The sequence below is a fragment of the Erpetoichthys calabaricus genome, chromosome 17 (assembly GCF_900747795.2).
Source record: "Erpetoichthys calabaricus chromosome 17, fErpCal1.3, whole genome shotgun sequence".
NCBI classification, from domain to species: Eukaryota; Metazoa; Chordata; class Cladistia; order Polypteriformes; family Polypteridae; genus Erpetoichthys; species Erpetoichthys calabaricus.
The window spans coordinates 91,271,539-91,295,569 of NC_041410.2; the positions used below are offsets into that span (position 1 = coordinate 91,271,539).

The window sequence follows — 24,031 nt, forward strand, 5'->3', positions numbered from 1 at the left end:
GGCCTGAAGAAGGGGCCCTAGTTGCCTAGAAAGCCTGCATATTGTAATCTTTTTTAGTTCGCCAATAAAAGGCGTCATTTTCTTTAACTTCTCACTACATCCATAATGGCTAATATGGTACAACACCCTAGTGCTTAAAATATAAAATAAATTCTTCATTTATATAAATGTCTTGTTGGATTAGTTTCTCTAGCCAGAGGTTTACAGTTTCATTTCCTTAGTAGGATGTTTTTTCGGTGTACTTTGGGACATTTAAAGTACATTTTAATGATTTTGAACTTTAAATGCAAGTTCCACTATTTTAAATCTGTGTAGGCCGAAGCCTGTTTGTCAAGTTTGGGGACGAGGCTGTCTGGGGTGAGGCCTATTCGTTTCAGGCTACGAAAGGCCTGGTTTGGTTCAGGGGTCTTTTAGGAGGCCTCACACCCATTTCGCTATTTGGACTGCATTCATTTTAAGACATCTTGATGTTATTCTGGGTTTGGGGTCAACTCCTGAGCTCTCCAAAGAGACCACGATGCTTTCTGCTGATTTTAGAGTGCACAGCTATGCCGATATTAGCCAAGTACTGTGCTGATCTTACAAACTGATTAAAGTTGCCCTTTGCTAATGATGTCCTTTTGTTCTGAACTCTGCATAAAAATCACATTAGATTAGCAAGTTGGGCCACATTTATCACCAAAATGTTCACAAATGTGACACTACAGTGTCACCGCTTGTTGTGATGTGAGATTTTGCATATAAGTTGATAAATACTTTGTATGTCTTTATTTGTAATTTCGGCAAAGCAATGTTACATTAGTGAAAAGCATTCAGGCCCAGGAATGGGTCTCTTTGAATTTTACGAGAGAGTTGGGGGAGGAGGTGCCTGAAACCAGTTTGGCTAATGTTTCTCTGAAGTCTCTCCCTTCAACCCCCCCCCCCCCCAAGAAAGCCAGGCTGCCTAACTGCTAAGCTTTACCTTAACATATGGCTTGGGGGCAGGTGTTGAGATGTCCTGTCTCCCCATTGGTCTGAAGTATGGCTGTTTGGAATTGGCTTGTGTCAGAAGCCTTTAAGTACCATGACGCCCTATTGGCTGTAGGGGTTGGACAGAACATCTATACAATTTTCTTGGTTAACCTCACTCTCTCTCTTACTAACATCTGATGAAGGAGCATCTCTCTCTCTTACCAAACTGATGAACTGACAGGACAACACAATGGAGAGCACAGCTCGGCAGCCATATTGAAACAGGCATGTGGCCTGTTCTGCAGAAAGCTGAGCACCAATAATGCCTTAACTAGAGACTGTGGCAGGCCGCCGGGTCCCCTGCCTGGCCGGGACGCCCCTTCTGCTTATGTTCCGGGGGAGTAGCCATGGATTCCTCAGTATCTCCCCCGGGACGCTTGGTGGCAGCTTCCCTGGTTGACGATGATGCCTCAGTTTCCCGCAGGGTTTCATGGGAGATGGAGTTCTCCCCAAGCCTGTGGGGACCTGGGATGGCCGCCAAGGGGTGTGGCAGAGATCATTAAGCCCAGCTGGTCTAATCATCGGCCCCACCCGGGAGTGCAATTGGGAACAGGTGAGCAAGCACCTGGAGCACTTCCGGGAGGGCCATGAAAGGAGCCAGCAACCACCACTCAGGGCCGGAATCGGGAGGAAGAGGACGAGGTTGCCTGGAAGGAGTGTTGGTGGTGCCAGAGGAATAGTGTGGTCTGTGACTAAAAGTGTTTTGGGAACTGTGTTGGGCCTGTGGGACACGGGGAAGGCGTGCCCCACGGCTGAAGAAAAATAAAAGATTTCTGTTCCTTTGACACGTGCCTCTGTGTAAGTCTGTGCCAGCTCGGGCGCTATACAGCCCAATACCACAAGACATTTTAAATAACTACAAGTCTGTGTGCCGCCTGAAACTACACAACACCATTTAATCAGGTTGTATGGTTGCCAATATTCAAATGTACTTTGCATATTGTCATTACAGTAGAGTCTCGCTTTTCCGACATAAACGGGCCGGCAGAATGTCAGATAAGCGAAAACGTCGGATTAATGGGAGGTGTTAAGAAAAAGCCTATTAAACGTCAAACTATGTTATAATTTTACACATTGCGAACCTAATAATCATGTTTTACAACAAAACAACAGAAAAAATTAACTGGAAAAATGAACTTACAGTTACAGAATTGTCTGAAGTTTAAGACAGTATGTACTGTACTTAAAAAGTTCAGTCCTGTGATGATTTAAAGAAATTTTTGATTGTAGTCTGCTTTCCTGACGAGTGCCGTTTCTTCGCTGCCAAGTCTCGCCATCTTTGCAGCATCATTATGTCGATTCCTGTAGCTTCTTCTTGTTGCTCAATGTATTTAATTGGAGTAACTCTGTCACTCATACAGTCAACATCCGTACGAGCGTATACTGTTTACTACAGCATTGTGACTGCGTGTGTGTGTGTGTGTGCTGTGACATACGAGTCCCTGCTTTGCACCCCAATCCTCACAGGTGGCGCAGTGGTAGTGCTGCTGCTTTGCAGTAAGGAGACCGTAGAAGATTGTGGGTTCGCTTCCCGGTTCCTCCCTGTGTGGATAGCGCTTTGAGTACTGAGAAAAGCGCTATATAAATGTAATGAATTATTATTTATTATTATTAAAACACGAAGCTGAGTCTCAGTACTTTAGCAACACCAGCTTTATTCAGCTTGAAGCAGCAACAGCGCGGTTATTTATTGTAGCAGGATCTGCCACAGACACAGCAGTCAGGCAGGGCCGTAATACTGTGCCCTGCACATTTATAACGTTCCTTGTTCCTTGTATCGCCCATCGACGGCAGGCGCTTATATCATGTCCGCAATCTTTTCGGATTCACTTTTACAGTGAACTGCTACAGCGCAGGGAGACTGCGATTGCTTTTGGACGCTCTTCCGCGTGTCGTCTCGTTTGGAATCCCACAAGAGTTTAGAAACTCACTCACACCAGCCGTGATTCTTTTCAAAGGTAAAGTGCAGGTTAATTTGTTTTATGTATTTTTTACTTTATATTTTGTATTAATCATTTTTATATGAATAGTTTTGGGTTGTGGAACGAATCATCCAAGTTTCCATTATTTCTTATGGGGAAATTCGCTTTGATATACGAGTGCTTTGGACTGCGAGCTCGTTTCTGGAATGAATTCTGCTCGCAAACCGAGGTTCCACTGTAATTAGCTGCGGTAGAGTCGGGAGCAACAAAAAATAGACTACGGTCACGCTCTTGTTGTCGATTAATGCATTTGCGGTGGGACGTCAGATAATACGTAATGTCGGATAAGCGAAGGTAGGATAAGCGAGACTCTACTGTATTTATGAATATTACCAATAATACATTGTTTAAATTGTAACTTAACTCCTGCTTGTCTTTTACTACACCTAATTGCCTGAGGTTATAGAGGTTGAAGGGAAGGTTGGGATAAGATATATGGTGCAATACCTTATAAACAGTGCTAAGTCTGTGAGATTAGAGGCATTCTGACAAAGGCTACATATTAATAATACAAAAGGGGAAAGTAGAGCAATACACCGCTCTACCAAGACAAAACACCTCTCTTAAAGATCCTGATATCTGTTACTGTACCAACGTTATCTATAATTATAGGGGGAAAAAATATGATACTAGACTCCATGCATTAACCAATTAAGTCTTCTGCTTTCAGTGTCCTTTGAATTCCTCTTTTATTTTGGAAGCCAGAAAGCTATGGATTCTCTCATTCATGTACCATCTCGTCTCCAGCTTTGTTGTGATGGACTGGCCCCCCGCCTTGTGCTCCATATGGAAAACGCTCTTGACCCTCAAGAGACCCTCAATGGGATTAATCGGCTTTGAGAATGTCATAATTAGTCCAACATTTATGTTGTTTTGCCATCTGGAGATCCCTCCAGAGGTTCAGCGACAAAGCTTGGGGCACAGACCTGTCGTTCTCAACATTTTTGTTTAATTTGATACCCCTGTTAACAAATGAGATGGCATCGGGGCAGCGCCTCCCCCGTAACTGTCTTCTCTTGTCGTTACAGGGGGTGAAGCCGTGGGCCAGACAACGTCGACTCCCCGTCCTGGAGAGAGACAGTCCTTGCGAGGTCGGCCGCTTTACACCATGAGGCTCAGCTGAGAGAGGAGCAGTGTGGCATATAGTCAGGACGCTTCCATGCTTGTAGATGGCAGCCCCCCCCCCCCCGGGTTGCAGCAGTGCTTTGGACTCCCGCAGGTCTCCATGAGAGTTTGGTGCAGCCCTGTTGGGTTCCATGGGTACCATCAGGGGGTGCTGCAGCTGCTGCTGAACCCACATGGGCAGCTCTTCCGCCACACCCGGAGGTGGGTCAATGAGCACCTGGAGAACTTCCGGGTGCCTTATAAAAGGAGCCAGCAGACACTCCTCGGGTGGGAGTAAGACAAAGCTTAACCAGAGGAGTGGAGGAGGAAAGAAAGAAGAAGAATGTTGTGTGCTTTTGTTGTGCTTGTGGGAAACGAGAGAAGCGTTTCCCACGAGGGGAAAAGAAAATTAAAAAAAAAAAAAAACACGGTTACGCCTTGAACTTGTGTCCCACACCTATCTGTGTGCCCGCCGGTGGTTCACACAATACAGACAAGAATGGTCTTATGCGTCCTCGCTCTGATCGTCTCCCCTCTGACACAAGCCCTCACCTCTTTGGCTGCGGAAACCCCAACACCTACAAACACTGTTTAAAAATAAAAAAGGAGACCTCGAGGTTAGCACAACAACTCCAGTATTATTTTTGAGACCCATTCAAACCTCCCCAATGGTTTTATCGGCAAACGTCCATCAGCAACGTTTCTTCAAAAGCAAAGAAAGCAAACAGAAGGTTATGGGAATCAGCCAAGGTAATTAGTGCTTCACGCATGGTGGAGCGTCCAGGAGCAGGAGAACAAAAAGAAGTCATCCGGCGTACCATCCAGCACCAAGATGAGGGTATGCAGAGTCAGTCGCACGGGACTGTGCTGTAGATCAAAGAATGAACTCCATCTTGTGATGGGACGTGCAGTGAAAAAGACAAAGCCTGTAAAACTGTGAGTACTGTGAACCCCTGAACTGACATTCTCATTAACCCTACAGCACTACAGATGGGACTGGGCACCAGCTTGTCCATACCCAGTACCCAAGGAGACGCCACACTATGCACTAAGCCCTTCTCCTCATAAGCCATAACTGTCAGTTAAAGGATGCCAATCCTAAAGGAGCCACTAGGCAGAAGACAGCAAACACCAAGTGGCAACACAAACAGAACCTTGTGTGGCCACTCTTCACATGTGGGCGTTGTGTTGGCCGTGGATTCAGATTCACGTCTTCAGTCGGTCAGCTATTTTCCCTTTTTGGTCCTTTTTATTTATGTTAATGTCACTTGTGTTGATTGTTTGCATTATTCTTTGTGTTTAGGAAGGTAAACTGCCAGGGTTATCTTCCAATTGCCCTCCGCCCCATAAATCTGGAGAGTCTCCCACAATTCCGGGTGGGTCATTTCGAATACGTTAAGGAGCGCTGAGTGTTAGATCATCTTTCTGCGCCTTGTGCTTTTTGCGACTGACTGCATTGTTTGACCTTTTCGGCTCTCTGACTATTCTTGGTGTTTCGTTTTGGGACTTGTGTGCATGGGTTGGCCTTGTGTTTCATGTCTTTTGTTCTAAACCAGTGGTCTCCCAACTCCGGTCCTGGAGGGCCGCAGTGGCTGCAGGTTTTCATTACAGCCGTTTTCTTAATTAGTAACTTGTTTCTGCTGCTAATTGAACTTATTTTGAATTCATTTTATTTGAGTTGTCTTGAGGACTCGGACCCCTTCATTGTTTCTTATTCCTTAAGTAGCAGCCAAACAATAATGAGAATACTAAATGAGCCAAAAACAGGACCAGCAAACTGTGACCATCATACAATACCTGAAAATAAAGAAGGACGAGGGTCCCAGAAATGTCGATCTGCTCAGGTTCACAAAACATTTTAAGAAGAGAAAATCAACAATTTCGGAAATGTCTGCCATCGCACAAGGAGAGCAGCAGCAAGCCATTGAATTAAAGAACGGCTTTAATTAACAACGAGCTTCTGCGCCTAATTAAGCAACTGGTTGGAGTGAAATTGGTTGGAGTTTGAGGGCCTGACTTCATTGGTCTTCTGTTGGCTCACTCACTTCACATTTCATGTCTCTTTGGGTGCCACTTAAGGAAAGAAATGAAGCAACTCAGAGGAACGAATCTTAAAAAACAAGTCGATTAGAATGAAAGCAAAAGGAGTTAATTAGCAGGTCAATTAACTGGTCACCAATTAAGAAAAGGGTTAGAATGAAAACCTGCAGCTACTGCAGCCCTCCAGGACCAGAGCGTGAGCCCACTATTCTAAACCTTTTTGGTGTCTGTGTTCGCTCATTTATCGGTATTTATCGGCAAAGGGGACCCTAACCCTGATACACCCCCCCCTCTACCCCCACCCAGTTGTCATGATGCTATTCCTATTCTTATATTGTAATAGGAAGCCATTTTGTATACCGTTGTTAGAGATTGTGTTCTGCGTTTCTAGGGGTGTGGTCTCCGGGGGTCGTGACCTCAAGTTCATCAGCAGACGAGATTAAAGGTCAACGTTTGCCCTGAGCTCTACCCGATCTTGCCGTGACTCGAGACTCCCACAAGTTTGCCCTGTACGGGATGGAAATACCGTCAAATCCCCGACTAGATACGAAAAGAAAGGGCCTTGAAACTCTTTACTAAATTAAATCTTTATTTTAACACTACACGAAGCTCCTAATAGCACCAACTCCTCAAAACAGAATCCAAAGGCGAAATCGAAAGCAGAGCACAAAGGTTCAAAAATCCAGGAATTCTCAAAGCCACAGCAAAGGCGCCGTTCAACTCAAGACACTCCACTCCACTCCCTGGCATGTTCAGAAATGAACTGCCCCAGAACTCTGGTAGGCCCTCCAATGAACAGGGTGGAGGGCAGTTCCTGGCAATGATTGGCAGGTGGCCCCGCCCCTTGAGGGAACCACCCACCAAAAACACATGGGACGTAATCAAGTAAACACAGATGTACAGTGCATCTGGAAAGTATTCACAGCGCATCACTTTTTCACATTTTGTTATGTTACAGCCTTATTCCAAAATGGATTAAATTCATTTTTTTCCTCAGAATTCTACACACAACACCCCATAATGACAATGTGAAAAAAGTTTACTTGAGGTTTTTGCAAATTTATTAAAAATAAAAAAACTGAGAAATCCCATGTCCATAAGTATTCACAGCCTTTGCTCAATACTTTGTCGATGCACCTTTGGCAGCAATTCCAGCCTCAAGTCTTGTTGAATATGATGCCACAAGCTTGGCACACCTATCCTTGGCCAGTTTCGCCCATTCCTCTTTGCAGCACCTCTCAAGCTTCATCAGGTTGGATGGGAAGCGTCGGTGCACAGCCATTTTAAGATCTCTCCAGAGATGTTCAATCTGATTCACGTCTGGGCTCTGGCTGGGCCACTCAAGGACATTCACAGAGTTGTCCTGAAGCCACTCCTTTGATATCCTGGCTGTCTGCTTAGGGTTGTTGTCCTGCTGAGAGATGAACCATCGCCCCAGTCTGAGGTCAAGAGCGCTCTGGAGCAGGTTTTCATCCAGGATGTCTCTGTACATTGCTGCAGTCACCTTTCCCTTTATCCTGACTAGTCTCCCAGTCCCTGCCGCTGAAAAACATCCCCACAGCATGATGCTGCCACCACCATGCTTCACTGTAGGGATGGTGCCAGGTTTCCTCCAAACGTGATGCCCGGCATTCACACCAAAGTGTTCAATCTATGTCTCATCAGACCAGAGAATTTTCTTTCTCATGGTCTGAGAGTCCTTCAGATGCCTTTTGGCAAACTCCAGGCGGGCTGCCATGTGCCTTTTACTAAGGAGTGGCTTCCGTCTGGCCACTCTACCATACAGGCCTGATTGGTGGATTGCTGTAGAGTTTGTTGTCCTTCTGGAAGGTTCTCCTCTCTCCACAGAGGACCTCTGGAGCTCTGACAGAGTGACCATCGGGTTCTTGGTCACCTCCCTGACTAAGGCCCTTGTCCCCCGATCACTCAGTTTAGATGGCCGGCCAGCTCTAGGAAGAGTCCTGGTGGTTTCGAACTTCTTCCACTTACTGATGATGGAGGCCACTGTGCTCATTGGGACCTTCAAAGCAGCAGAAATATTTCTGTAACCTTCCCCAGATTTGTGCCTCGAGACAATCCTGTCTCGGAGGTCTACATACAATTCCTTTGACTTCATGCTTGGTTTGTGCTCTGACATAAACTGTCAACTTTGGGACCTTCTATAGACAGGTGTGTGCCTTTCCAAATCATGTCCAGTCAACTGAATTTACCACAGGTGGACTCCAATGAAGCTGCAGAAACATCTCAAGGATGATCAGAGGAAACAGGAGGCACCTGAGCTCAATTTGGAGCTTCATGGCAAAGGCTGTGAATACTTATGGACATGTGCTTTCTCAATTTTTTTATTTTTAATAAATTTGCAAAAAACCTCAAGTAAACTTTTTTCACGTTGTCATTATGGGGTGTTGTGTGTAGAATTCTGAGGAAAAAAATTAATTTAATCCATTTTGGAATAAGGCTGTAACATAACAAAATGTGGAAAAAGTGATGCGCTGTGAATACTTTCCGGATGCACTGTAAAATCCAACGTCTGTCTGTCTGTCTGTCTGTCTGTCTGTCTGTCTGTCTGTCCACTTTCACCAGAGAACTAATTAACGGATTTAGAGCGGGTTTTTTTTCTAGAATTTGCTTGACCATTCTGGTTGATTTTGCGACTTCTATCATCACGCCAAGTATCACACTTTGCTCATTTGTGAGATTCCGAGAGAGAGGCTGTGGGGGCGGAGAGGAGGGGGAGGCGGGACCTCAGGAGTGGAGAGCTGGGCGGGGCCCTCCATACTCACACGCCCCTCCTCACTCACACGCCAGCATCCGTTCGAGTCACTCTGCCTGTCGCCACATGTTGGAGTGTATTTTGCCTCTGTTTAGCTAGCCATACCCGTTTTGTTGATTGATTTTTAAAGTTAATTCTGTTTCGCTTCGAAGCGGGCAGAGCCGCGGGAGGACAGCTACTACTTAATAAACAAAAGAAACATCCAGAGAAACAAATGACACAGAATTAGACAAAACACACAAGTGTGAACCCCAGCCAGGGGAGGATTGCTGGCTGAAGCGTGACAGATGTGCAGATAAAATCTTTCTAAACCTTTACTGAATTCTCTTTGTCGTTAACTTTCGTGTCTTGCTTATTTGATTTTTGTTGGGTTTGCCTTTTGCACGCCTCTCCCAGTTAAGCTCTGGAAATAAGCCAAGTCAGGACACCAGTGGGTCACACACACACACTGGCATGTGACAAACTGTGGGTTGTGACACCACGACGGTTGGGAAACTCTGTAACAAATAACACAAGCTAATATTCTTAAAGCCGTTTACTCCAACTTGAGGGTCTTTTGGGTAGAGACTATCCTGGCATCTTGGCAGTGTTGACTGTAATAAGGCAGTGGGATTGGGAGCCAACTTGTGGGCACATCCTGTTGCAATTCCACCCCAGGTAGAGGGATTGCACTGTGGCCTAATGTGTCTCCTTTTGTTCCTACAGATCGGACCACCACCTGGCCCTGTGACACCACTTCCAGGTTGTCATCTCCTGGCCCGGCCCCTTCCAGGTTTTGCCATCCTCTTATGGGGCAGCGCCGCCATCTTTGAGTCAGTCCATCTGAAAAGACCTGCAGTGCTTTCTGGACCGCCATGTATAAGGGGTTTTCCTCCAAGGTGCCCCAAACATTTCTAACTGTCCCGTCTTTTTATTTCAGCAGAAACCAACACTGGGCAGGCACCTTGTGTGTCTCATGGCCCCCCTCAAATAGACACACATTCGTGCCCACTCAGTGCCAGTCTGGAATTGCCAACTACATGTCATTGGGATTGAGAAGGAAAAACTGGAGATAAACAGCCGGGTTGTGGGATTTTAAAACTCAATCCAGATCTCTCTGCCAGGACTGAAGGGTCTTAACAGACAAAAAAAAAAAAAGAAAAGTGGGCGCCAACATCCAGAAAGAACAAAACACGCCAGGCACCTTTTCGACTGAAATGCCCTTTTCTCAGCAAATGCTTTTTATTTTTAGACAGCTTTGTCTCGCTTTGCAGATCTGTTTACATTACCAGCGATTTTCCTTTCATGTATCTGTCATCCACGTGCACAAGTGTCTTGAACTTTAATGAACGCGTTTCGTGAAGGTTTACAGTTCCGCCTGACAAGTGTTGTGTTACATCTGACAGGGCTGCAAACTGCTAGAAACATTCTGGCGTCCAGCTTCCGGTCTGTGAATATCCAAAAGCAGGACGCATCTTTCATTTGTCTGCCAGGCTCAGCAATTCTGTACCACTTTTGTAAGCTTGGATCACAGGTCAGGTCAGGTCAGGTCAGGTTGGGGAGTATGAACGGGTACAGCATGTTGCCAATCCCAACACATGACGAAACAGCTCGGGATCCCGGTTGGCAATCTTCCCCCCAGACAGACACGTGGTCCAGTCCCACCCTCTGGAAATAACTGCAACCAGGTGTTACATGGGCGACCCTAACCCTACTCCTAACACCTAATCCTACTTTGTAATGTTGCAGGCTTATGTTAAAATCATTTAAATTGTATTTTCTCGCTCATGAAACAACATTCAATCAGCTCAGGTCAGGTTGGGGGGGTCATGCACTGGTACAGCATGGTGCCACAACCAACACACACATGAAGAAACGGCTCAGGATCCCGGTTGGCAACCCCTCCAGACAGACACGCGGCCCAGTCCCACCCTCTGGAAATAACTATAACCAGATGTTACATGGGCGACCCTGACCCTAAGCCTGACCCTAACCCTACTTTTGTAATGTTGCAGGCTTATGTTAAAATCATTTAAATTCAATTTCCTTCTCAACACTCAATCAGCTCAGGTCAGGTTGGGGGGGTCATGCACTGGTAGTACAGCACATTGCCGCACCCACCACACGACGAAACAGCTTAGGATCCCGGTTGGCAACCCCCCAGGCAGTCAAGTGTCCCATCTTCCAGAAATGACCCTCTATCTGCCACAGCCAGGTGTTACGTGGGCATCCCCTCGGCCTGGTCCAGCCTCTCAGAATATCAACAATGAAGATCCTGTGAGCCGGATCACCCTCGGGTAATCGTGAAACATGGCCGTAGTGCCGTAACTGACGCTCCCTCACAATGCAGGTCATGTGCCTCATTCAACACAAAGTCACACCAGCGGCACCCAAGGACCCTCTGAAGAGACACAGTACCGAAGGAGGCCAGTCTTCATCTCCACTCACTGGATGACACCCATGTCTCACAAACAGGGGGCACCAGGACTCTAAAGACCCTGGATCACCTGAACAGCAAATCTATTCAATTCAGTTTAGTTTCTTAATACATACATGGTGCCCCTTCTGGGGTCTGACTGAGTGGAGGGTAGGGGGTAGTAGTTGAGAGTGGCACAGCAAACTTAACTAAGTGCCTTGGGGTTCTGCCCTCAGCCCAGAAGATCTCAACCAACCAGAGGAGCTGTGATGTCACCAGGCCCCGCCTCCCCACCCATCTCCGCCAGTCCTCCTGATCGGAAAAGTTGTCATTTGGACCAGTGACACCGATGTGTGGACACAAGCCTCAGGGACTCTATTTTAATGAAAACCGTCAAGAAATTATAAATGGGTAGTTCATGGCGCTGAACACTTTAACAACAATGACTTCAACTTCTCTCCTAAAAGGTTGTTATTGTTTACCAAACAAAGGGGGTGACTCGAGGAAGAAACGGCGTGAAGGACCAACAGAGTCTGAAATGTCTTCCATCAAAACCTAACTGCTATCTGGAAATCAAAGTCAAAGGCAAAATGGAGTCTTTAAGTGTTAGTGAGCTGGCAACATCTGGAATCAGAACTGGGACAACTGGGTTATGTTTTGGGCTTGAGGATCTCTTCATTAATCTTCTGGTTACGACCCCTTGCTTGTTTTGGGGTTATGTTTTGAGTTTGATGTTCTCTCTATTAAACTTCTGATTATGAACCATTGCTCGATTTAGTGTTATATTTTAGATTTAATGATCTCTGTATTCATCTTCTGGTTACCATCTCTTACTTGTTTTAACATTATGGTTTAGATTAGGCAATCTCTCTATAAGTCTGCTAGTTTTAATCCTTCACTTGTTAAAGGACTCTTGTCCCGGACATACCATGGCTGCGTTCTTATCAGTAGCCAAGTCAAAAGTTCTCTTTCTTTTGTAATTCTTGTGTGTACGTTTTGTTGTTGCTTTTGTTTGTTATAAAATTTATTGGGCTTCTGAAAAAAGTTAAATTTTAAAATTTTGGAATAAATAAAGCACTATCTATCTATCTATCTATCTATCTATCTATCTATCTATCTATCTATCTATCTATCTATCTATCTATCTATCTATCTATCTATCTATCTATCTATCATATAGTGCCTTTCCTATCTATCTATCTATCTATCTATCTATCTATAATAAAATACATTTCTTGTTAATTTATCTACAATTTTAATCTTGCCTACTACACCATCTATCTATTTATCTCTCTATCTATTATATAGTGCCTTTCCTATCTATCTATCTATCTATGTATAATAAAATACATTTCTTGTTAATTTTTCTAAATTGTTAATCTTGCCTACTACGCTATCTATCTATTATATAGTGCCTTTCCTATCTATCTATCTATCTATCTATCTATCTATCTATCTATAATAAAATACATTTGTTAATTTTTCTAAATTGTTAGTCTTGCCTACTACGCTATCTATCTATCTATTATATAGTGCCATTCCTATCTATCTATCTATCTATCTATCTATCTATCTATAATAAAATACATTTCTTGTTAATATTTCTAAATTGTTAATCTTGCCTACTATGCTATCTATCTATTATATAGTGCCTTTCCTATCTATCTATCTATCTATCTATCTATAATAAAATACATTTCTTGTTAAATTTTTCTAAATTGTTAATCTTGCCTACTACGCTATCTATCTATCTATTATATAGTGCCTTTCCTATCTATCTATAATAAAATACATTTCTTGTTAATATTTCTAAATTGTTAATCTTTCCTACTACGCTATCTATCTATCTATTATATAGTGCCTTACACATCTTGAAGTGGCAAAGAACAGTCAGACTCTGGCAAACTATGAAGTGAAGGAACCGAACAGAACCGAGTTAGGATTATAATGCCATGGATGGCCCAGAGGAAGAACAGGCACCCTGACCAGGATAATGGAAGGTTTCATACACAGCCAGGGGTCCACAATGGAAGGACCGGGACTCACTAGGAGCAGATCATTCCCCCACACAGCAGGAGGCGGTATTTCCTCATGACTAAACCCAATCAGGACACTCACAGGATTGTATGGGAAATGGAGTCTGGAAACACAACTCTGTTAGGGTCTTTAGGCTTCACCAGAGGGCACTGTCAGACCACACCACCCACAAGTGCTCCAAATGATTAGGACAACAGACTGGAAGCAATTCCCAAGTTGGGCTTAAAAGAAAGCCCACTGCCTAATTTGGGTTGAGTCTAAGGTCGGGAGGCAGTGGGCTACACTGTTGGAGGAGGAAGGAGGATTGTGCTGGGTGCGTTTTTGTTATTATCCCTGTGAAGAAGCCGTCGGGGCTCAATAAGACCTTTTATTGGAGCGGGACATGACTGTGTCTGTGGTTTGGAGTTCTCTGGTGCCATCTTGTGGTCACAATGCAAATGTCACTTCTTGAAAATCAGTCTTCTACTTCCACATACGTGTTAAAAATATGAAACACAGAATAAGTTTTAACATGTACGTGTTTTTAGGAGGGTGGCACAGTGGGTTCAAGCCCCCGCCTAGCCCCTGTAGTTCCTCACTTCCACATATCAATGTAGTTATTCCAAGCACTCCTCCTCTTCCTCTCACATCTCAAAGCTGTACATTCGATTAAATAACAGTTTTGAAATTAGCATTCTAAAAGACTGGCACCCCACCTGGGGTAGGCTGCCAAATGAAAAGACATGACCCTGATGGCTGAAAATGGTGGGACGGATGGATGGATGGATGGATGGATGGATGGATGGATGGATGGATGGATGAAGTACTCAGTTGGAATGAACGAGGCCCCAGAATGTCCAGAGCTCGAGTGGAGTTGATGTTTGTCCTTTTAAAATGTGCCGATGGTGAGAAAAGAAGAGAGAGGAAGGCTCTCAACTGGTTCTCATGCCCATTTCATGCCATCTGTGTTATTATTACTGACTTCACATCAACAGCAATGATATTACGCCATTCCACCAATTTCTAAATCATTCCCCTCAGCCAGAAATTCTTCTATTTAAAATAAGAGACTAGTCACGAAAAGACAAATGAAGCAGACAGAATCGTTAGCCTAATTAGTCCTTGGGGTTTAAAGCCAATCTGTGCAACAGTGCCCCCCGTGTAAATCATAAAATGGCTACGTGAGGGAGGGGTCCAGTTCATTTAAATCCAAACAACAGCCAATTTATTCACACAGATAACTCAATACTTCATTTTTGCACTCCCCGTTTGTAGAATGAACGTAATGATGAAGATGAAAACAAGCGAAGATGCCCGAGATTCATTTGTTCTGATTTGGGGGCTTTGGAAACTGCAAAACCTTTCCTTTTTGCGACATTACAAGCTTAATATATTATATAAATACGAAAACAAACACACACACACACACACACACATTTACTACTGAGGAGTAGAGCTGCACTGTCATTAGGCCTGGCAGTTGGTGCTTTCATTATTATTAATCGAACAGCGCCACCGTGTGGTCATTCATATAAACTGCGCCCACACTGCCCTCTGCCGAGGTTCTTTTTCTTTTTTTTTATTTTCCAGCGCTGTGTGTATTGGTGGCAGCTGCCAATGTCGCTGATTAAAGATCCAATAGAATGCAATTAGCCATCTGTTTTCCAGGTGCTCTCCCATTTGGGGTCACTGGAAACCAGAAGCTAACCTGCTAGCAGCCGCCTTTAGGCTGATGCCGCTTTTAAACAAATGAGTGATGCCAGCTGATCAAAAAAGGAAAGCAGGACACTGTAATGCTTCGAGGCAAACGAATGAGAAGGTGCCAAATGGGCACAGAAGGCAGCTCTGTAGCTACGAACTGGACCTGAATGCCAAGATGCCACAATGAGTCTGCTGTGCCACTGTGCCATCCAACGGTTAGTCCAATGATATTCATATGGCGATATGTCTGATGAGTGTGATTAACAGTATTTAAACACCTGAAGATCTAAAAACAAAAATAAAACAGCGGCAGGAAACTACTGGCACATCACCGTCTGCCGGTGACGCTGCACACTGTCTGCACCACAGAGCCGTGAATCACAAAGCTGGCACACTTGCTTTCTCCACTTCAAGGTTGTGAGAAAGCAGGGCATTCGCATAAGGCTTGCCAGTCTGATGAGGGCATACTTATCCACATATGCCCATTTTGTGCCAATGTACGTTCCTCTGCTAACCTAATGTGCACTTTTTAAGGATGCGCGAAAAAAGAAGAGAAGACTATATAGTCACGCAGGATCACCATCCAAACACTTCCCAGGTATGTGATACCACCCCGGCCCAACAGGTGGCACTGCTGCTTAACTTTCTTGTCATTTTTTCCCTCCAGAGTGTGGAGAAACCACCCAGTGAGGGCAACTGACTCCGCCACTTCCGGTCCCAGGGCTTTAAAAGGGTGACAGCCTGGAAGGAGACATCACTTAATAGAGAGATGACCTAGCGAAGGAGCCATGCATCGATCAACTCGGAGCCCAATTATAATGTCAGCCTCTCACCTTACGTGGCAACTGCTTTGCTTTTGTTTTTTACGGCATTTTGTTTAAAAAGACTAAGAGTGAACAGGGTTGGCACCCTAAAATTCTTCCCTTGTTTGTCCCTTCTTTACTTCAGAAAACCACTATAGAGTATATACTGTGTGTATATATATATATATATATATATATATATATATATATATATATATATATATATATATATATATACACACACAAATACACATATAGACATGTATATATATATATATATATATATATATACAGTGCATACGGAAACATTTTGTTATGTTACAGCCTTATTCCAAAATGGATTAAATTCATTTTTTTCCTCAGAATTCTACACACAACACCCCATAATGACAACGTGAAAAAAGTTTACTTGAGGTTTTTGCAAATTTATTAAAAATAAAAAAACTGAGAAATCCCATGTCCATAAGTATTCACAGCCTTTGCCCAATACTTTGTTGATGCCCCTTTGGCAGCAATTCCAGCCTCAAGTCTTCTTGAATATGATGCCACAAGCTTGGCACACTTATCCTTGGCCAGTTTCGCCCATTCCTCTTTGCAGCACCTCTCAAGCTCCATCAGGTTGGATGGGAAGCGTCGGTGCACAGCCATTTTAAGGTCTCTCCAGAGATGTTCAATCAGATTCAAGTCTGGGCTCTGGCTGGGCCACTCAAGGACATTCACAGAGTTGTCCTGAAGCCACTCCTTTGATATCTTGGCTGTGTGCTTAGGGTCGTTGTCCTGCTGAAAGATGAACCGTCGCCCCAGTCTGAGGTCAAGAGCGCTCTGGAGCAGGTGTTCATCCAGGATGTCTCTGTACATTGCTGCAGTCATCTTTCCCTTTATCCTGACTAGTCTCCCAGTCCCTGCCGCTGAAAAACATCCCCACAGCATGATGCTGCCACCACCACGCTTCACTGTAGGGATGGTATTGGCCTGGTGATAAGCGGTGCCTGGTTTCCTCCAAACGTGATACCTGGCATTCACACCAAAGAGTTCAATCTTTGTCTCATCAGACCAGAGAATTTTCTTTCTCATGGTCTGAGAGTCCTTCAGGTGCCTTTTGGCAAACTCCAGGTGGGCTGCCATGTGCTTTTTATTAAGGAGTGGCTTCCGTCTGGCCACTCTACCATACAGGCCTGATTGGTGGATTGCTGCAGAGATGGTTGTCCATCTAGAAGTTTCTCCTCTCTCCACAGAGGACCTCTGGAGCTCTGACAGAGTGACCATCGGGTTCTTGGTCACCTCCCTGACTAAGGCCCTTCTCCCCTGATCGCTCAGTTTAGATGGCCGGCCAGCTCTAGGAAGAGTCCTGGTGGTTTCAAACTTCTTCCACTTACGGATGATGGAGGCCACTGTGCTCATTGGAACCTTCAAAGCAGCAGAAATGTTTCTGTAACCTTCCCCAGATTTGTGCCTCGAGACAATCCTGTCTCGGAGGTCTACAGACAATTCCTTTGACTTCATGCTTGGTTTGTGCTCTGACATGAACTGTCAACTGTGGGACCTTCTATAGACAGGTGTGTGCCTTTCCAAATCATGTCCAGTCAACTGAATTTACCACAGGTGGACTCCAATGAAGCTGCAGAAACATCTCAAGGATGATCAGGGGAAACAGGAGGCACCTGAGCTCAATCTGGAGCTTCATGGCAAAGGTTGTGAATACTTATGGACATGTGCTTTCTCAATTTTTTTATTTTTAATAAATATGCAAAAACCTCAAGTAAACTATTTTCATGTTGTCATTATGGGGTGTTGTGTGTAGAATTCTGAGGAAAAAAATGAATTTAATCCATTTTGGAATAAGGCTGTAACATAACAAAATGTGGAGAAAGTGATGCGCTGGGAATACTTTCCGGATGCACTGTATATTAAAGGAAGAGAACGGGCATCCCGGTTGAGAAGGAGGAAGGTTTCGTACCCAGATGGTAGGTCAGAGTGGAACATCAGATGAATTGGCCAACAGGATGGAAAAATAACTTTGTGCCCAGCGGTGTAGCAGAAGCCGAGAGTCAAGAGTTTTTCCACCTCCCATACACCAGGTGGCAGTGGTCCTCATATGGCTACCCAGTCAGGACGCCTGCAGAAGAGCTTGGTAGTCTGGAAGTGCAGCCCTGTTGGGGTCCCCGGGTGCTGATAGAGGGTGTTGTCAGGGTAGGACCTCCCAACCTTCTCTTCCAGGGAGACACGGCGTAGCACCAGAAGCATTCCTGGGTCCGGCATTAAAGAGGGCAACACGCAATGGAGGACAGAAGGAGGAAGAATTGTTCATGTTTGAGTACTGTGCTTCTGGTATTGGAAAGGTGAATGCGGAGAAGTGCTTTGTTTAAATAAATATTTGTTTCATCAAAGTAACGTGCTGGGTTTGGGGCTCAGTGGCGCCCCTTGTGGTCACTATATATATATATAAACTGCTCAAACAAATGAAAGGAACTCTTTGAAAACCCATCAGATCTCAACGGGGGGGAAAAAAAACTCCTGCTGTCTATCTCTACAGCTACGGACTGACGTGGTGATGTGTGAGGAACAAGAGGATGGAAATGAAAATGATGAACCGACAGACAGAGGGCTGAACTCAAAGACACCACAAAAATCAATGTGAAACAATGATGTGGCAGGCAGGCGAGTCCATTGTGCAGAAATTTCATTGCAGCAACTCCAAATCATACTCGGTAGCTTGTATTCCCTCCAACCCTCATAACCCCCACATACCTGACAACGACAGATGGAGTTCTGGGTGATCTCCTCCCAAATCTGGACCACTGAGCTCCTGGACAGTCTGAGGTGTCAGATGGACCCAAACATAATGTCCCACCCAGAGGTGTTCTACTGGATTGAGGTCAGGCGAGTGAGTGTGGGGGGGCCAGCCAGTCAGTGGTATCAGTTCCTTCATCCTCTCGCCACATGAAGAGACCAGGCATTGTCGTGCACCAGGAGGAACCCAGGAGCCACTGCACCAGCATAGGGTCTGACATTGGGTCCAAGGACTTCATCCCGATACCTAATGGCAGTCCTGCGGTGCCATTGTCCAGCCTGTAGAGGTCTGTGCGCCCCTCCATGAATATGCCTCCCCAGATATACCATCACTGACCCACCACCAGACTGCTCATGCTGAACGATGTCACAGGCAGCATAACGTTCTCCACGGCTTCTCCAGATCCTTTCATGTCTGTCACATGTCCTCAGGGTGAACCTGCTCTCATCTGTGAGTGCCAGTGGTGGACCTGCCAATTCTGGTATCCTATGGCAAATGCCAATCGAGCTCCACAGTGCCCACTAGAGGATGTCGGGCCCTCAGGCCACCCTCATGAAGTTTGGTTCTGATTGTTTGGTCAGAGACATTCACACCAGTGGCCTGCCTGCCTGCTGGAGGTCATTTTGTAGGCTCTGCCAGTGCTCATCCTGTTCCTCTTTGCCCAAAGGAGTAGATACCGGTGGGTCCTGCTGATGGGTTAAGGACCTCCTACGAGGGGCCCTGTCCAGCCCTCCTAGAGGAACTGTCTGTGTCCTGGAATCTCCTCCATGCCCTTGAGACTGTGCTGGGAGACAGAGCAAACCTTCTGGCAATGGCACGTGCCATCCTGGAGAAGTTGGACTACCTGTGCCACCACTGTAGGGTCCAGGTATGGCCTCATGCTACCAGTAGTGACACTGACCACAGCCAAATGTAAAACGAGTGACAAAACAGATTAGGAGGGAAAAATGTCAGTGGCCTCCGTCCACCTGTTAAACCATTCATTCCTGTTTTGGGGGTCTTCTCATTGTTGCCCCTCTAGTGTACCAAAGCAGCTGAAACTGATGAACAAGCCCCTCTGCTACTTCACTGACCAGATCAACAGCCCACACGTGTCATTGACTTGATGCTGTACTCCTATTCAATGGGGGTCCTTTCATTTTTTTGGCAGTAAATATATATATGTATAGTTTGTGTGTGTTCGTGTTTGCATTTGTTGGCGGTGTGTTAGTGTCACTGTGCCGAGGGGACGCGCACATAAGCATGTCATTGTTTTTCGTACGATCCGTGCTGTGTATACGCAACAAGCAAATTCAACATCAGCCAACAAAGACAAGAGAAGGACCTGGGGAGATGTCCAACGAGAAACTTTCAAACAGAGACGTCAAAGCGGTCATCAGAGTCAAGAGTGTGTGCCCCAAAATAGCAGAAAGTGCCACAAAGAGAGGTGTCATCTGACATCTGAGCAGGAAGCTGTTCATCATGAATGGGACGACGAAGTTTCAGCGGTTTCAAGGTCAACACAGCTGTGGCAATTACCGAAAAAAAACAAATCAAAAATGTCCTACCGGTCATTGAGTTTTCCGAGGTGCTCAGCTGCTCCCGCAGTTTCTCCACATCATCTGGATGGACCTGCTCGTACAGGGTGCTTCCGAACCATTCAGACTGAGGATGATTGAGTACGGGGGTCACGGAATCCGACACGTAGATCACTCTGCCCGTCTCGGCCGCCACCACGAAGAGAAAGCCGTCAGCCGCCTCCAAGATCAAATGCTTGAGCTCCTGAAAGTATTAAAGAAAAAAGACAACAAGAGGGATGAGCCTGTGTGTCCTCCGACCGCAGCTCCCTGTCCCCTCTCTGATGCATCTGCTCCACTTCAGTACACGTCTCTGGGTGTCACAGTGGTGCACTGAAAGGAAAACCGGTGCTTGATACGGCACAGTACAACCAAACTGCCATGACATGTCCGACGAAGCTTCACTGTGGTGCAACAGTAACTGTGTAATAATAAGAAGGAGAGTTCTTTACATTTATATAGCGCCTTTCTCACCACTCAAAGGGCTTCAGTGTGTGAGGAGCCACCTCAACCACCACTAATGTGCAGCATCTGCCAGGATGATGTGACGGCAGCCATTTTTATACCAGTATGCTCACCACACATGAGCTGTTAGGTGGTGAAGTGGTGAAAGAGAGATAGCCAGTTAGTGACAGGGGGTGATTGGGGGGCCAGAATGACCAGGCCGTGGTGGGCAATTTAGCCAGGACATCAACATCCACCCTACTCTTCACGAAGGATGCCCTTTTATGACCACAGAGAGTCAGGATCATCGGTTTTATGTCTCATCCAAAGGACACCACCAATTTTTACAGCACAGTGTCCCTGTCACTGCACTAGGGGGCACTGGGATCCACATTCAGACCAAAGGGTAAGCGTCCCCTACTGGACTCACCATACACCTCTTCTAGCAGCAACCCAAGCCCAGGGACCTTTTAAGACCACCAAGAGTCAGGCCCATGGGTTTTATGTCCCATTCAAAGGATGGTGCCACTATTGCAGCAAGGTGTCCCCATTGATGCACTGGGATCCACATTAAGACCTCAGGGTGGGCACCCCCTGCTGGCCATGCCACCACCTCTTCTAGCAGCAACCCAAGCCCAGGGATCTTTTATGACCACAGAGAGTCAGGACCACTGGTTTTATGTGTCATTCCATAGGACTGTGCTATTTATACAGCGCAATGTGTCCCCGTCACTGCACTGGAGGGCACTGCGATCCATATTCAAACCACATGGTAAGCACCCCCTACTGGCCACGCCAACACCTCATCCAGCAGCAACCTAAGCCCAGGGATCTTTTAAGACCACCGAGAGTCAGGCCCATGGGTTTTATGTGTCATCCAAAGGACGGTGCCATTTTTGCAGCGTGGTGTCCCTGTCACTGCACTAGAGAGCACTGGGATCCACATTCAGACCACAGGGTAAGCACCCCCTGCTGGACTCACCATACACCTCTTCTAGCAGCAACCTAAGCCCTGGGACCACAGAGAGTCAGGACCACTGGTTTAATGTCTCATCCAAAGGATGGTGCCATTTTTGCAGCACAGTGTCCCCATTGCTGCACTGGGATCCACATTAAGACCTCAGAGTGGGCGCCCCCTGCTGGCCATGCCAACACTTCTTCTAGCAGCAACCCAAGCTTTTCCTAGATGGTCTCCCATCCAAGTCCCGGCTGGGGCTGAACAGGCTCAGTGTCTGAAGTGCAGGTAAAAGAATTGAGATCAACTGCGAGGACATGCAAGACGTTAGCCCGCTAAGCGCTGATCACAACACGGCGTCTGTCAACATTCACGTCAGGTGGAAACGTGAACGTCATTACGCCATGTGCTGTGGTGGCCTGCAATAACACCAGGGCTGCGTCGATGGTGCAGATCAGGCACCAAGACTCACCCCTCTTATGGGCAAGAAGTTTTGTGCCACGCGTTTAAGGACGCTTGACCCTCCCTTCTGGGGAGCCGCTCAATCAGTGACCATCGATCCTCCCTCCCTTCTGGGTCCCCCTTGGCGTTTCGAGCCCCTCACTTCATGACGCTTGATCATCCTTCCGGGTTGGAAAACAAGCAGCTCACGCCATCAAAGGCTTCAGGGTTTATTATAAAGGGCAGGCAGGTCGGCCACATTTATACCGTTCAGATAACGGCATGGCCTGCCGTTTCACAGACCAGCGGTTGGGAGCTAATCAACACCTAACACGTCTTACGTTGTGCAAATGTTTCGATTTAAGATATTAGGGTATTTAAGAATATTTTACTTTAATAAAAAAAAAGAACATTTCTTCAAAAACATTGGTTAAATCTGATTTTCATTTGTCTTTTGATTCATAATAAGTAACTCTGAACATAAGGAACATTTCACATCATGGGACTATTGAAGTGCAGTATGAATTGTATTGTATTCTAGGCTCCGTTTATTGTCTCACGTCGAACGCAGAAGCGTTTACAGGTTTCACCAGGGTTTAAAATTTAAAAGTGAGTAAATCTGCAAATTCTAACCCTGAAGCTATTACCGCGTTTCAACTAAACACGACTGGCAATCCCAATTCATTAAAAGAGTTGGTCATGCCAACCCTCCGATCGGTACAAATAATTCAGAACAACAAAAGTAATATTTCAATTGAAACACTAACACGATTCAACACCTAGAGGGTCCAATTACCCCCGTCACACACGTGCGCATGGCAGGCAGCTAAAGGGCCCGAATAGTGACAATTCTATGTCTGACCAGGGGGTGCCCAGGTGCACTGACTTTTTCTCTCAATCCTCTACAGAGCATTCACAGGAAATTATATAGGGGTCCGACGCCCGTGATGATGTCACTTCCTGTCCCGATGATGTCACTTCCATTTTCTGGTGCCCATGATGACGTCACTTCCCGTTCAGGCGGTCCCCGTGATGACATCACCTGCTGTCCCGATGATGTCACTTCCGGTTCAGGCGGGGCCCCGTGATGACATCACCTGCTGTCCCGATGACGTCACATCCGGTTCAGGCGGTCCCCGTGATGACGTCACTTGCTGTCCCGATGACGTCACTTCCGGTTCAGGTGGTCCCCTTGATGATGTCACCTACTGTCCTGATCATGTCACTTCCGGTTCAGGCAGGCCCCGTGATGACGTCACCTGCTGTCCCGATGACGTCATGTCCGATTTAGGTGGTCCCCGTGATGATGTCACCTCCTGTCCCGATGACGTCACGTCCGGTTCAGGTGGCCCCCTTGATGACATCACCTGCTGTTCCGATGATGTCACTTCCGGTTCAAGCGGGCCCTGTGATGACGTCATTTGCTGTCCCGCTGACGTCACGTCCGGTTCAGGTGGTCCCATGATGATGCCACCTGCTGTCCCGATGATGTCACGTCCAGTTCAGGTGGTCCCTGTGATGACGTCACCTGCTGTCCCGAGGACGTCACTTCCAGTCCAGACTTTTAAAGCCGCCATCTTTGCCACGTGTCTTCAGTTCTGTTTTGGACTTTGAACCAGAAACGACTCTTCAAAATTTAACCCTTTCTGCAACCAGGACATAATACACGGGTGGCTGCCCCAAATCTTTTTTTTGTCTCCTGTCCATTCTTGTGGCACCCCATAATTCATAAAAACATAAAAAGAATAAAGAGCCCATCAACAACAGAGAAGGCCTCAGTAATCAAATTGTGAACGCTCACCTGCTCCGTTAAGAAGGAAGGCTTGTACGCCCCATCCGTGGACGTATTCCCCGTACCTCTCATGGATTTCATGTGGGAGACAGCCATTCGCAGGATAGTCAGCTTATCCGGCTTTCGTGCCAGGGCGCTGCAGGTTGGCACCATGTCGGACAGCTCGGTGATATACTGAGTCATCTTGTTTCTGCGTCTTCTTTCGATCTCACTGTGATTTTCTCTAC

The 24,031-nt window shown here is 46.0% G+C and overlaps 1 protein-coding gene across 2 annotated transcripts in view; it reads right to left on the reverse strand.

The window, feature by feature from the left end:
• arnt2 (aryl-hydrocarbon receptor nuclear translocator 2) overlaps positions 1–24,031 on the reverse strand; it is a 229,334-nt gene that overhangs the window by 159,721 nt on the left and 45,582 nt on the right. The window contains exons 4-5 of one of the 2 annotated variants that reach the window (XM_051920432.1): positions 23,814–24,015; positions 20,164–20,377 (exon numbers count right to left, since the gene is read on the reverse strand). In XM_051920432.1, coding sequence (XP_051776392.1) covers positions 20,164–20,377; positions 23,814–24,015 — 416 coding nt within the window. Of the gene's footprint in view, positions 1–20,163; positions 20,378–23,813; positions 24,028–24,031 lie in introns of both variants that reach the window. The other variant, XM_051920431.1, reaches the window with a different exon arrangement.